This window comes from Urocitellus parryii, chromosome 13 (assembly GCF_045843805.1).
Source record: "Urocitellus parryii isolate mUroPar1 chromosome 13, mUroPar1.hap1, whole genome shotgun sequence".
Taxonomy (NCBI): domain Eukaryota; kingdom Metazoa; phylum Chordata; class Mammalia; order Rodentia; family Sciuridae; genus Urocitellus; species Urocitellus parryii.
Genome location: NC_135543.1, coordinates 60,389,700 through 60,404,228, shown reverse-complemented (window position 1 = coordinate 60,404,228; position 14,529 = coordinate 60,389,700). Strand labels below are relative to the sequence as shown.

General features: G+C 50.8%; 1 protein-coding gene across 4 annotated transcripts in view; it reads right to left on the bottom strand.

Moving 5' to 3' along the window:
• The window catches only part of Piezo2 (piezo type mechanosensitive ion channel component 2), a 339,893-nt gene that overhangs the window by 128,786 nt on the left and 196,578 nt on the right, over positions 1 to 14,529 (bottom strand). For all 4 annotated transcript variants that reach the window (XM_077792280.1, XM_077792282.1, XM_077792281.1 and 1 more), the window contains exons 6-7: positions 5,291 to 5,495; positions 3,611 to 3,824 (exon numbers count right to left, since the gene is read on the bottom strand). In XM_077792280.1, coding sequence (XP_077648406.1) covers positions 3,611 to 3,824; positions 5,291 to 5,495 — 419 coding nt within the window. The remainder of the gene's footprint in view (positions 1 to 3,610; positions 3,825 to 5,290; positions 5,496 to 14,529) is intronic.

Here is a 14,529-nt window from a genome sequence, read left to right as displayed (position 1 = left end):
CAACGGAAGGCCATCACTAAATCCCCCCTTCAAAAACCCAACACCCCATCAAGTTCCAGGTGAACTTGAAGCCCATGTGTGCCCTGCTCATCTTCTCTATGTCCTCTCATGGAAAAAAGTGATGGCGAATGCATCTGGAGGGAAGCAGATAGTCTTCTGGGGGTCACTTGGTGAAAAGACAGGATTACCTACAGAGAATGGGACCCCAGATCTGTGCCAAGCACAGGCGCGGGACTCAATGCAGCATCACATGGTGAGGGCACTGCCGACCCCTGGTGCATTAATGTGCTGTTGGCCCAGGACCATGGCAACCTCAGGCCCCCGCAGACCCCAGCAAGGCACATCCCACACAGACTCCCTCACAGCCCAGAGAGCACAGCATGGCTCCAGCCTACTCGTCCCAAGGGCTGTTTAGATTTAAAATTACGTGGGGCTCATCACCACGTCATGCACTAGAGCAAAAGTGAATCGAAACTCGGGGCCTGATGAGGGCAAAGCTGCACTCATGAGGAGCATGTGCTAGAAGGCAGCATCACGGCCAGAAGACACACAGATTCAGGGAGAGGGACAGGCTACATTCAGGGCAGCATGCACAGCAGGCCTCCAGGTTTGTTTTAAAAACAAACATATATGCTGAGGAAAAATACTGGAAGAACAGGAACTAAAAAGTCAAGGTCATTTCTGGGAGTTAGAATCAATTTTTTTTGAAGTGTTTCCTGTATTCTTTATTTTTTCAAACAATCAACAAACATGCATCACAGTAATGGCACAACCAAACCAATTCAATGTTTCTAAAAATAAGACTAGTTCTCCCCAGAGTGCCCATCTGACAACTCTTGAGAAGGTCACAGAACCTCCCCCTGTTCTAAAGGCGGCTGTGTCCAGGAGCTGGGTGTGCGTACTGCACCTCTCTGGTTACAAGGCTGTGACCAGTTCCCAGGAAGATGACTTGTATCTATTTGTTTCTCCTAGTCTTCAGCTTGTCTTCTTCCAACTCAGACATGGGGGCTAATGCCCTAGTAAAAATCTATGGTTTTAAAGATGCTAATTCCCAAGATTTAAAAGAATCAAATGCAACATCCAGGTCAATGGGATGGTGAGGTATCTAAACCAAGGCAGATTATATACTGCATCATGTAGCTCAAAGTTTCCATATCCTGGTAAGCAATCTAATGTCTAAGGACTTACTCTAGAGGTGATAGTAATTAATCTCTTAAATTGTTAAAGGGATCATCTAAAACTATATTCAGTAAATCACAACCTGGAGTTTGTGACAATTCAAGTGAAAAACAAATGTGGCCAATTATTACACTATAAGAGTTGTTGTTATCCACCCACAGCATGGCAATCTGCAGTTCTGGCCCAAGCCGGGCCCCTGCCGGTTTTGGTAAAGGTTATAAAGCTAAAAATGGCTGGAAAAATCTAAAGAAAAGTTTCATTTCATGAAATGTGCAAAGAACGTGACATTCAAATTTCAGTGCTTATAAGCAAAGTTTTACTGGAACACGGACCTGCTAGTTGTTTCTTTCTTTCTTCTTTTTTTTTTTTTTTTGGCACTGGGGATTGAACTCAGGGCACATGACCACTGAGAAACATCCCCAGCCCTATTTTATATTTTATTTAGAGACAGGGTCTCACTGAGTTGATTAGCGCCTGGCTGAGTTGCTGAGGCTGGCTTTGAACTTGCCATCTGTGTGCCTCAGCCTCCTGAGCACCCAGCAGCACCATGTCTGGCACCTGCTTGTTCTTTTAAACCTCTTGTCTGTCTTTCCTTCCTTTTCCTTCTCCCCTCCCCTCCCCTCCCCTCCCCTCCTTCATTTGGTGCTATTCACAGTAGCTAATTAAAACCAAAGGAACAAACAATGGAAATGTTTTTTGGATGAAAGGAAAACCAGGGCAGGGTCTCCAGCTACTCCCCTGAGAGGTACCAGCCCCACACCTCCAACTGCTCTCTAGGAGGACAAGATCCAGGGAATAGCACTCACTAGACACTCCGGAGGATTCAGACATGGAGTGTCTCCCTCCCTCCCTCCCTCCCTCTCTTTCTTTCTTTCTTGGTTTAAACCATAGACACTCTACCACTGAACTATGTCCCTGACCCTTTTTATTTTTTTATTTTGAGACAAGTCTCATCAGGTTGCTTAGAGCCTTGCTAAGTTGCTGAAGCTGGCCTTGAACTTGTGATCCTCCTGCTACAGTGTCCTGGTAGCTGGGATAGCAGGCATGTGCCGACACCCATCTCTGTTACATCTTGTCTGGGCTGCTTTCCTACTATGACCACCTCCTGAAAACCTAAAACACAAACTCACCCTTTCCAGCAGAAGTTTGCCAGACCTACTAGAGCTTTTACAAGGTGGTCGTGGTTCCTGTTCTCAGCCACTAGGTGGAAGAAGAGCTCCTTAACTAGCAGGAAGAATTAAACCCAAACTGGCTGCTTTCCAGAGGATACTTAGGCTCCCAGTTAAGTCATCCCCAAAGTCAGCCCTTTCAACAGTGCAGAACTGTTTTTCTACATGTATACAATAAACCAGAAACTAAAGAAGCTCAAGGATCCATTAGTACAGAACTAAATTCTGTACCGAAATCAGACATGTATTTATCCCTGCCTGCCAAAAATAAATATCACATACCTGCCTCATGAAGAGACTCTGCAAGGGCCCTCTGTGGCCTGTTCCTATTACCTGGGGGACTGTGACATAATCGATTGTGCGACCTGGATTTAGAGTTAGCTGTGCCTGTGTACTGGGCACTAACTTTAATTTTAACTGAGTTTAAGTGATTTTAGGATTTGATTGATGCCTGTTAGCAGCACTGTTCAGATACAGCATCAGGACCCTCCATCCCTAAGTCCCCACCAGCTCCCACAGCAATGGCATGCACTCTGTGTCCATAATACCATCACTGCCATCACACACCTGAAACGTGGGCAGTAACTCCCAGCTGTCCTCTAACACCCACCCAAGGTCCACCCCCAGCCCACAAAGCCTTGAGGCTTGATGTCCTAGGATCTGAGAGATGAGCATCCCTCCTGTCTACTGGGGGTCTTTCTCTCCACTCCTCTCTTCCTGCTCTCTCCACACACCTTTCTGTGCCGAGGCTGACTTTTGAAGACACTGAGCCACTCCCCTGGGGCACTCCCAGGCTGGGTTCTCTGACTGGTTTTTCTGGGGGAGCCACTGGAACCATTTTCCCTCCTTTGCATGCCTGTGCTGTCGAGTGTGGTCTGAAGGCTGGGGCCGCGGGTGCTGGGGACCCACGTTCTGCGCCACCCTGGAGATGGGAGAGCCATGGCTCTCTCGTCTTTAGTAATGTTGGTCTTTATCAACTGGCAGCCAAAGTGCTGACTGTGTTCATCAATTGTGATTTTTTCCTTTGCAATTAGCAAGCAAGCAGCAATGTCACCCTGAGTCATTGTGTGAGCACCTGACATCCGAGCACTGTATTGTCCAATAAAATTAAAGCGCCTGACTGTTTCTACACCCCATCAAATCTCTGCTTGACACACCAGTCGGCCTCATTCAGAAGAACCCTTAGAAATTCACAGAGCCCAACCACCATCACAGGGTGGACAGGGTGCTCTCTCCCATAGGTTCCCAGCAGTGCCTCTCACCTTGCATAGTAGTCATTGGGTGGAACGGCTTCTTGAAAGAACTGGAACTGATATAAATAAAGTCCAATCAGGTGCCCAGCAGTGAAAATCGCCAGCAGGACACAGAGGCAGCTGAACAGCAATGGGTCGAACGTCCGGCACCAGGACCACCAGGTGCACAGACCCAGAAATACAAAGAAATAGACAGCCGAGGTCAAAGACGGCAGCATCATACCTGGGGAGAGGAAGACGGTCAGGAACGGCAGGGCTGGAGAGAATCGTAGGGCAGCAAACCCTCTTTCCCTTCCCATGCCCTTAGCCAGGGACCCGTTTTAGAGAGGTTACTCATGCTTAATTAACATAACCAGAAGAGGTGCTGTATTTACCATGAAGAGATCACCCTCAAGGGGTAGTTTTTAAAAGCAGTGAAAGACCAGAGGATGGAGAAGACCTCCCTGCAGCATTTCAGGCCAGTGAGCATCTCCTTCACACCAACAGAATTAATCTGCATATTTACTTGCTTGCTTCCCTGTTTCCATTGTTCCCAAATGTTGGGGGCACTCATGTCTGTCCGTCCAACCTTCCCAACACCATTTTATTTGCTTTATTGTTAACTAAGATCTGGTGGCAGCTCACGTCTCACTAAAACTTGGTCCAGCCACCAGGATTTGGAGTTTCTTGTCCGTAAGGGGGGCTTGGAAGACCAGGCAGCTGTGTTTAACACAATTTATTGGGCATTGTGAAAGGAGCGCTCACTAAGATGCTGGGTTTGATTTTTTGAGAAATTCTACTTTCTTTTTCTATCTTTTTTTTTCCCTACTAAAACTTAAGTACTCCATTTTTGACGTTCCCTCTGGAAAGTGTGGGTGCAGGCACTGTGGCAAGCTCCCTGGGCTGGTGGCGGTGGGATGGGAGGAGGGAGAAGATGGAGATAACATCATCATGGAATAAGCCGTCTACGGCCAAAATTGAAAGGAAGTGAGTCTCTTCTGGAAGATTACCATCTAGCTTCCGAAGAAAAATAGTGTATCCTGAGAGTTAAATTAAGATTTCAAATGACTCTGTCCAGAGACATGCGAGGAGGCACAAGGGTGGCTGCCGCGGTCCCCTCAGATGGTCAGGGCAGCAGATCACCCTCAGAGCAAGAGGAATGGTGTTATTCTGACCTCCACCCAGAAAATGAGGTCACTCAGATATGGAAAAGGGTATTAACAGGGCTGTCACGGGTGTACTGTCGGGACCCCTCACAAGGTCAGGACCAGAACCACAGAGAACACAACTTTCTCCTGTGGCCCGTTCGCATGCTGGGTTCCCAGGCCTGACAGTTATTAGTGTCGGCTGCCTCCTGCGACACCTGCCTCCTCCCGCAATGCACCGCCTCCTCCCGCAATGCACCGCCTCCTCCCGCAATGCACCGCCTCCTCCCGCAATGCACCGCCTCCTCCCGCAATGCACCGCCTCCTCCCGCAATGCACCGCCTCCTCCCGCAATGCACCGCCTCCTCCCGCAATGCACCGCCTCCTCCCGCAATGCACCGCCTCCTCCCGCAATGCACCGCCTCCTCCCGCAATGCACCGCCTCCTCCCGCAATGCACCGCCTCCTCCCGCAATGCACCGCCTCCTCCCGCAATGCACCGCCTCCTCCCGCAATGCACCGCCTCCTCCACAGCGCCCTGGGCGGCACAGTCAGGACTCACTCACCGGAGGACCCCAGCAGCACGGTGACCACGACCTTGCCGGCGGTGGTTATCATGTTGCCGATGAACTCCTTGAGTTTGGAGGCCACAGAGGCCACCCTGCGGAACATCTTCAGCTTGGCGCTTTCCTCCAGCTCGCCCTCCGCGCCGTCCCCTTCTGCGTCCCCGTCCATCAGGGCATCTTCTGAGTCCGCCTTTTCCCCAGCAGCCTAAAGAAATGACACAGAAGCTGTTGCAGGCCGGGCCAGATGCCGCGGGGCTCCTGCTGCAAGGGGCAGTGAGTGAGGTCATTTCCCAAGTCAGCAACACCGCGCGCGTCACCCGGTGGCCCAGGCATGGTGGTGACCCATGCCGCTGTGGCCTTTCCTGAGGTGAGCAGAAAGATCACCAGCAGGACCCAGGGGCAGCTGAACAGCAATGACGCTCCATCAGGTCCCCGACAGGCTCTGCCAATGCTGCTCACTGGGTGTGCCCTCGGGGTGCTCCAGGGTTGAGCAGGCCACCTACCCTTCACCCCAGAGGTGGCCCCCCAAGGCTCAGGGTGTCCCTTAGCTTTCTGAAGTCCACGTCCCTTGACTATTTCGGGACTTCCGGGGCGTGGTCTCGGGCTACTTGGCGAAGTGCATGGTTGCCCCTGTCTTGAGACCAACTCCCGGATCTACCCTGGACAACTGAGCCCCTCAGGAAACACTCCCTCCAGAACACACAGGTGCTCTTTCCACTGGGGATGCAAACCCGGTTTGCTTGTCTTATTTTAAAAGATAAAATAGGAATTTTTTTTTCCTCATCCATACAAGACTCAGACACACAGCCATCACCCTGAGACCAGAGGACTCTGAGATCATGAGACTGTTTGCATTTGTCTCTAGGTCGACAGACTTCACAGCTTTGGCTGGGCCAGGCGCTCTGAGCTAGTCAGCTCCAGGTCAGCCGTGAAAAGCAGAGCCTGGCCTTTGCAGTCCCAGGGTCATGGTCCTGTCTCCCGATGATGCTGGTGAGGGTGCCGCCTGTCTGCCTGAGCTCACTGGGGTCGGGGAGGTAGGATAGGACTGCTGCCAAGCTGAAGGAAGTTGAGGCCTCAAGGACACAGAGATGGAGGCCAGGGAAGAGAGACAGCCCCTCTCTACACCCACACGTACACATGCACATACACACGCATGTGCATCCACCCACACATAGCAGGGCTGTGTGGGCCCCTCGAGCCCCTGGGCATGGAGGACCCTGCTCTGCCATCACAGCGTGAGGCCAGTCCCGGGGCTGTGCAGCCACACCCTCAGCTGAGTGCAGATCGGACATGGGAAACAGTCATGTCTGTGCTGGACGCACGCAGACACTTCCCTGTCGTCATTCCCTAAACGACGAAGCACAACAGGTCTTTACATGGCATTTGACTTTTTGAGGCAAAAAGAATGTCTCATGCTTCCAACGTTTTTATCCACACAATGCCCGGTGTGTCCGAATCACTCTAGTAAAAGACACAGCAGTGACTGTGTGGCCACGTAAATGATGAGCAATCTAAATTAAATATCTCCAGTAAGGAATCAAATAGGGAAGGACTGACGGAAAGGGTGGCTCCATTAGATCTGAGGTCAGGGAGACTCTCTTAGAGGAGGTGACATATCATGAGGTCAAGTCCCAGGAAAGGGCACTCTGGGCAGAGGGAAGAGCTGGCCCGAGGCTCTGGGATGTGCTCAGAGGGAAGGGAGGTGTTCTGGCCATGGCCTCTTCTGCACCCTTAAAGGACTATCATCAGGTTTTCAGCCTTCCGGTTCTCAGAGGATGAACTTGTCGCCTACTTTACTGAGGGAAGATTACCAAACTGCCTCAAGCCCATCAAAAAGCTTTCCTGAGGCCTGTCTGCAAGCCATGCAGTCTGCCTTCCTCCTGTAGCAATGCAAGCTGCAAGTGCTCCAGCAAACTTGACTGGATTTCTCCTGCTCAGGACAGCAGGAAGAGGAATGGCTCAGCCACTTCTCCTGTGTCCCCCATCACAACACACTCCATTTCTCTTTGATGACCCCCATCAACAAACAAACATGTTTCACTATCTAATCTTAGAGGAGAATCAGCCTTTGCCTCCCAAAGGGAATCTCTCCAAAAAGTTTAAGCAGACCCTACTCCAGTTCCCCATGCAATTCTGATGTGCATGCACTTGAGCTGCTGGGGAATAAGCAGAGGGGAGACAGAGCTGGCAGCCCATGTGGTCAGGGGAGGAGGGAGGGGTGTGTCTGTGGCACAGGTGTTAGAGGTCCAGTCGGCAGGAGTAGCAGTGACTCTGCCATGGGGGTCAGAGAGGCGGGCGGGGGGACAAAGGTTGTTCCTATGCTTGTCTTTATTGGTGGCAGAGGATGGGGAAGCAGGCTGGAGGCTTGGAGGCAACACCCCGCGCTGGGAATTCCATCCCAGATCCCTCCAGGTGCTCTGATGGCAGAGTCCAGCAGGCAGCCAGAGCAGCAGCTGGCAGCATTTGGGGCAGCAGGAACTGCAGAGGCCTGTTTGGGACTCCCTGGAGGGTGAGTGGGTCTTATGTGGGGCTCTGATAGTACCTGAGGACAGAGATGGTCACCTCTCTGCTGCTGCCCGCCTGCAGCCCCTCCCTTGGCCTCAGCATCAAGGCAGGGACCCCTGGGGAACAGAACCCCATGGTTCTCCTTGCTTGCCCACACGCCGTGGCTGGCATCCTTGATTAGCTGCAGGCCCAGCCTCAGGCCCCTTCCTGTCGGCCTACTCCAGCTCCTGGAGGACAGGAAGACCAGGGTCCTCCTCCTTCACAGCCTTTGAGGCCACCTCAGGTCACCCTGGCACAGGCGGGCATCTGTGGCCTACCCTCCTTACTCTCAGTGAGTGGGCACGAAAACCATCCATCCAGGAAGGAGCTGGGCCCATGCCTTTACACTGCACTGAAGGAGGGGATAGCCGTGAGGCCTGCCTGGGACACAGAAATGCACCGGTGACGATCGAGACAGATGACTTACTATTCAATTATGCAATGGCTGCAGATGTAGATTAAATCAAGCGGCAATGTGCTCCGGCAGCCTTTCCGAGCTTGTACAAACGGCTCCCCTGACCTCGCCAGGCAGGACGGCTGCTGGCTGTCATAAACACACTGCTGCACGTGAGGCCCTGCAGCATTTTACACCAGAACCCCTGGGGCCCTCGTCTGGAAATGCTTTCTAAGCCCGCTAAGCCGAGTGGGTAAGGGAGGTGGGGTGGGCTGCAAACCCACTGGCCCGGCCGTCAGGGCTGGCTCCTGAGAGGCAGGCTTGTCCCCTTGGTCATCTGCTACAGCCTAGGCAGGGCCAGCAGGGCAGGGCTCCCTCTGGATTGTTTACCAACAGGCAGAGTCCAGCTTGCACCTGGCCTGGGAGCTGAGAGAGCTGCAGTTGTAAACAGCCCCCCAGCCCCTGGTTCCGGGGTGTCTGGGCGAAGACAAAGTGAGCCCTCCAGGGCACAACAAGCCACAGGAAACGTCCATGTTAAAACCTAATTAGGTGATGTACATTCAAAGACGTTTTAGTACATTCAAAGATGTTTTAGTCCTTTACCTCCCTCTTTAAAAGATGCTGATTCCCACAGGAAATCCTGACACCTGCAAGGAGGGACCCAGGGAGCTGAGGCCAAGTGAAGTGAACCAGGCCCAGGAAGACAGACCCGCTTCCACGCCCACGGGGCCTGAACTTGCAAGAACAGGGCCAAGGCAGAGCTGGGCTGCGGGGTGGGGGTGGGTGGCAAGGGGCCAGGGCCAGGTGAAGGGACGGCTCTGTTGACCTCCTGCAGGGTCTGCTGACCAGGTGAAGAGCAGGTGTACTCCCAGGTCGGTGAAAGGGATTTTAAATGCTCACAACACAGAGAAATAGCAGGCATTCGAGGAAATCAATGTGCTGAAGACCCTGAGTTGGTCATTCCACGTGTCTACAGGAACCCAAACAGCACAGTGCACCATGAATACGCAACTAGTGTCTGTCCATTAAAATACAGCAAAGAACTGAGGTGATTGTGAACGGTAGCAGCCTCAGAATCACCCATGCCCTGAATTCACCCTCAGAATTTCTGATTTAGTAAGTCCAAGGTTGAACCTGGCAGCCTGACCTCCTGGTGGTCCCCAGATGATCCTCAGGGTTTATTCCAACCCAGACTGAAGGTGTGGTCCCACAGGCAGCTTCTGTCTTCTCTGTGTGGAGCTGATTAGAAGCCCTGGGACTGGGCTGTGGTGGGTGGGCAGCCTCCTGGGGTGAGAGGTGTCTAGTCCTTGTCTTGGTGCACAGAACATGGTACCCCACAGAGCTGTAGCCACCACACGTGGAGCCCCTACACGTGGTAGGCACTGGTGCTGGGGTGTGGCTTTAGCACTGGGTCCCACTGGGGTGGCGCAATGCCAAGGTATTCTGCTGGAGTCACATCTCTGCAGACCCCTTTCTTTGGAAAAGATATTGAGGACATTTCTCTTTGGAAACTTGTTGGGGTCCAGTCAAGCTCAGACCCCAGACCAGAGATTTTGGGCAATGGAATCTTGTTCCTATTATTTTTGGTGAGAAATCAGTTTTTAAAACACTTCCACAGGAATTTATTGAAGTCACACCCAGGAGTCTAAAGTCAGAGGCAAAGGGAGTGTGTTTCTGCAGTGTCACTAGTTTTTCATGCAATGTGCCTTGTGACATGTTGACAACTGACCCTACAGAGAGCCTGAGGCAGGGAGCAAACATGCTGTAAGGGACAAACTTTGTTTCCAGCATCCCCTAGAGGTGAGAAGGCAAAGGAGGAAGTGGACTGGTGTGGGCTATCGCGAATGTCACCAAGCCTAATGTGAGGACTTATTCCCTGCTAGACTGGCTTCAGGAAGATTGGTCTCCAAAATCACGATAGCAATTTAAAGTGCTCCCAGGGAGCGTGTGGATGTGTGGGTTCCCACCGCCTGGAGGGCAATGGGCTTAACAACAGGCTGGGGGCCAGGAACCAGGCAGGACAGCACAGGGGACCTGGCAGTGCCAGCACAAGTGGCTTCTCCCTGGGCTTGTTCTGGCCCTGTGCAGGAACGTCTAAAAACTCCCCAGTTAGGTGGCCAAGTAAGAAGGCACCTGTCCTTAGGAGTCATCTGAACATCATGTGAGAAGCAAATGAACAGCAAAGGAGACCAGCCAAGTGACAGTGACCATTCACGTTAAAGGAGTTTTGCTTTGAGATTTAAAAAGAAAATCACCTAATAGAGAAGCATAAAACCAAAGCAGCATTCACACATGCACACTCATGCACACACAATGCACACATGCACACACGCACATGCACACAAACATGCACATACATACACACACATTCGCCCATAATGTGCAGACACACAAAAATGCACACAGACATACACATGCACACACGCACCCACATGAACACACAATGCACACACATGCACACATGCACATGAGCACACACTACACACAACGCACACACATGCACACACACATACACACAGTGCACACACATGCACACACACATACACACTGTACACACAATGCACACGCATGCACACATAATACACATGCACACATGAATATGAGCACACACATGCACACTCATGGTGTGCTAGCCCTGTGCTACCATTTCTTTCCTAGGAAACAGCTAAATTTGACTCTTCTAGATGGCATGCCTGGTACTTGCTCTAGGAGTGGGGGGCACAAGCCTGGCTGGTGCTCCAAAGCTTCCTGAAAGACACAGGACCCATGGGATTACTTGTGATGGATCAAGATGCAAAGAAAACCAACCTCTCTAAGTCTCTGTTATGAAGGTGTCAAAGGGGGCTGGGGATGTGGCTCCGTGGTGGAGTCTTTGCGTGGACCCTCAAGCCCCAGCAATGCAATACAAACAAACAAAAAGTCCCAAGACAACAATGACAAACTGAGGTGAAAAGGTTGAGCAGAGCAGGGATCAGCAGCAGCCTGACTGCCTTCCCCATCCATCCCGCCATTCAGCACCTGCTCCCGAGCCCGGCTTTGCTCCAGGCCCTGTGCTGGGTCCAAGGGAAAGACAAAGAATTCTTCATGGCACATCCATTGCTCGGGGATGCCAGTGTATTAGCTTTATAAAATGCAAATGTCAGGTCCTAAGCCCACCTGACTGCAGGAATTTTGGATGCCCTGTTCCAATTATTCCTAAGAGGGACGGGATTATTAAATGATAAGGAAGAAAAATATTATTGGTAAGCAAAGCAAAGCAAAAAGGAAAAAAGAAAAAAACAAACAAACACCACATGATCCCCCCCAAAACAACAACCAAACACCAAAACCAAAAACTAACTGCTGTTAGATATTTAGACCATCTGGTGCACAGTAGGACCTCAGAGAAAAGGAACGGAGTAAGTTAAAAGTATCCTAATGTAACAAGCACCTCTTCTTCAGCCCCAGTGAGGACAGACTGGCCCAGGGGTGGTTTGGTGGCTTCACTCTGGCTCCATGGAGACTTCTGGGGTTGGGGACACTCACCCCTGCAGCCGTGCTGCCCGAGGCTTGCCCTCCTGTGCTGCCTTTGGTTTTCTGCATGGACTGCCCTGTGCACCCATTACATGCAGTCAGTGCCCAAAGAGTGCACGGGCACCACCAGGCTCGTGGTCCTCAGGATCCTGCCATATTCTGGGCTGCAACAGAGGTCCAGACAGGCAAAGCCTTGCCCTCCTGGAGCCTGTGGCCACTGAGGGAAACCAGAAATGAGTAACAGAGCAACACAGGCGAGCACTACAGGCTGTGATCATAAACACGCAGGCCCTGCCCAGGAAGCCCACTTTGGAAGGTGGCTGGGGCTGGCCTCATGGGGGATGGAAGAGGGGGAGGAAGGGTCCTGTCTGCATGGTCGGGGAGGGAGAGGGCAGGACATGGCCAGGCCCTGCAAAGCCATGTTGGGATCAGGAGCCTGTGTTTTATTCTGGTTTAGTGGAAATCCAAAGAAATATCTTCTCCATGATTTCATCCTCAGCTTTATAGGAACAGCTGCTGTGTGTCGTCTCCACGGATGGGGTGGGAACAGAAGCTGCGGCGGGACCCCCATCTGGAGGTTCTTCTGGGTCTAGTTGAGAGCTGGTGGCTGCTGGCAGCAACTATGGCAGTGGGGGCCCTGAGTGCAGACAGCACTTGGAGGTGGAGACAAAGGATTTGCTGATGTGATGGACAAGGGGCCCAGGGAAGCCAGGGTTATATCAGGTGTCTGGCTCTGGTGACTGGGTAGACAGGGCTCATGTTAACCTTGATGGGGTCATTGGTGGGCAGAATGTTAACACCTTAAGAGAGCAAATCCACAGAGACCCATGAGTCTTCCTCAGGGATTAGTTGCTACTTTAATGGATGCTGCACTTGAGAAGAATTCTTCCTGGCACCAGGAGATGGACTTCGACATTTCTCCATCGAGATAAATGAAAGAAGCAGCAATGCCAGCAAACACTAGTCTTTTGGTATCCTCGAAACCCAAACATTCTGGAGAGCAAAAGCCAAGATTTATAAGCAGCAGGAAGTACGTTGGGCCCTTCAAAAATAAAATAAATTCAGCTGCGGATTTTGGCTTGTGACCCTGTTCCTTTCAGACTGAAGCCCATATTGCCAAAGTAAGAAATCTTTCCTTGTAGACTGAACTTGGAGGCTTCACCCACCACCCTCTTCCTCCTGGGATCCCTGCGGATGGAAGATGCTAAGAGAATGGACCTTAATATGTAAATCAACCTGACAATCACGTTTAGCATTTTCAAAGCCTGGAATGAGATACTTAGAGAATTTATATCATTATCTTTAAATTACAGGGTTCATGATGTGTAAGGCTTAGAAACTTATACAAATTTCGGATGGCACAGAGCTCCCACTAGTCTAAACACGAAAAGGAAGTATCCTGGAGAAAGAAGCATGATTTTAGAACTGGTGCCCGTGATCACACTTCCCCATCTGTCAGACCCTGACCATCAGACACAAGCTCTTTTCATGAGAACCTCCGCCGTCTGTTCACTTTTATCTGTCATGAGTGGTGAGAAGGGGTTCTCTGGGAGAGAAACACAAACACACTGTCCAACATAAGTGTCTAGAATTCTAAGAGGACCCTGGCTTTGAAATTGTTCCCCCTCAAGCTGGAGAAGGGTGAGGAAGGGAGGAAGAAGCAACTTATGAGCAGGCACCCAGGCATCGTGTGGATTTTATGTTTACTTTGTACTCACGACTGCTCTGTGATGCATCACTACTAATTCCTTGGGGTTTTTGTTTTGTTTTGTTTTTTGGTGCAGGGGATTTATCCCTAGGCCTCATGCATGCTAAGCGCATGCTCACCCCTGAGCTGCGCCTCTGACCTATTAACTCAGTCTAGTGGAGTGTGGACAGTCTTCCCAACCACACAGCGTTCACTTCCATCTCAGACTTCAAAGTCCACCCAGTTGTCAGTAGTTATCCTCTACCTCCGTCCACAATAAGAGGATAATCGAAAAACAATCTCACCTTATAAATAATAATGATGTAAATGTCATGAGCTTACAAAACTTGAGCTAGTTAATGGGTTTCCATCCACAACACATGGGACAAATTTTGGTAATGATTATTTAAGCAGTATCTTTTCAAAACTCTAAATATCATAATATAAAATTAGGATATGAATGAGAATATGAAAATTTAAATTCCCTGTCTTAAAACTGTGAGGTGAACAAGAAGAAAAATAATGTCCACAGTTTTATCTGTTTTCAGGGCTGTAGCCTCGAATGCAAAACGCTGCTAGCAGCAGCTCGGCTGACACTGTTTCCTGCACCCTGTGCCCTTCTTGCCTATGAAGGGGGAACGGGACACGCGCTGTGAAGGCACATCTCCAACCGCAGGGCGCTGGGGCGACAGCTGCATTCTGGTCGGCCTCCTTTGAGGCACAGAGGTGACCATTCTCCACATTAGTAAGTTCAGCTTTACAAGTTCAACTTAAAACATTTGGTAGTTGTATCTTGTGTCAAATGTCCAAATCAAATATATTTGAGTGACTTTTAAATTCGTAAATCTCATCTTTCCGTTACTAAATGAATGACTTTTGACATTGATGCCACCTGAACCTGCAGAGCAGAGGCAGTCATCAGGAGCGCCTGCTGGAGCAGGTCAGGGGACAGCACGAGAGGCGGCTGACAGACTCCTGCACACCTCCTGGTCCGGGAGCAACCCCCGAGCCCTGGGCACTAGCTGAGCACTTACAGTTCATTCTTTATCTCTACCTTATCTTTTTTTCAATTCTCATGCTGCTCTAAACTTATCCTTTTTC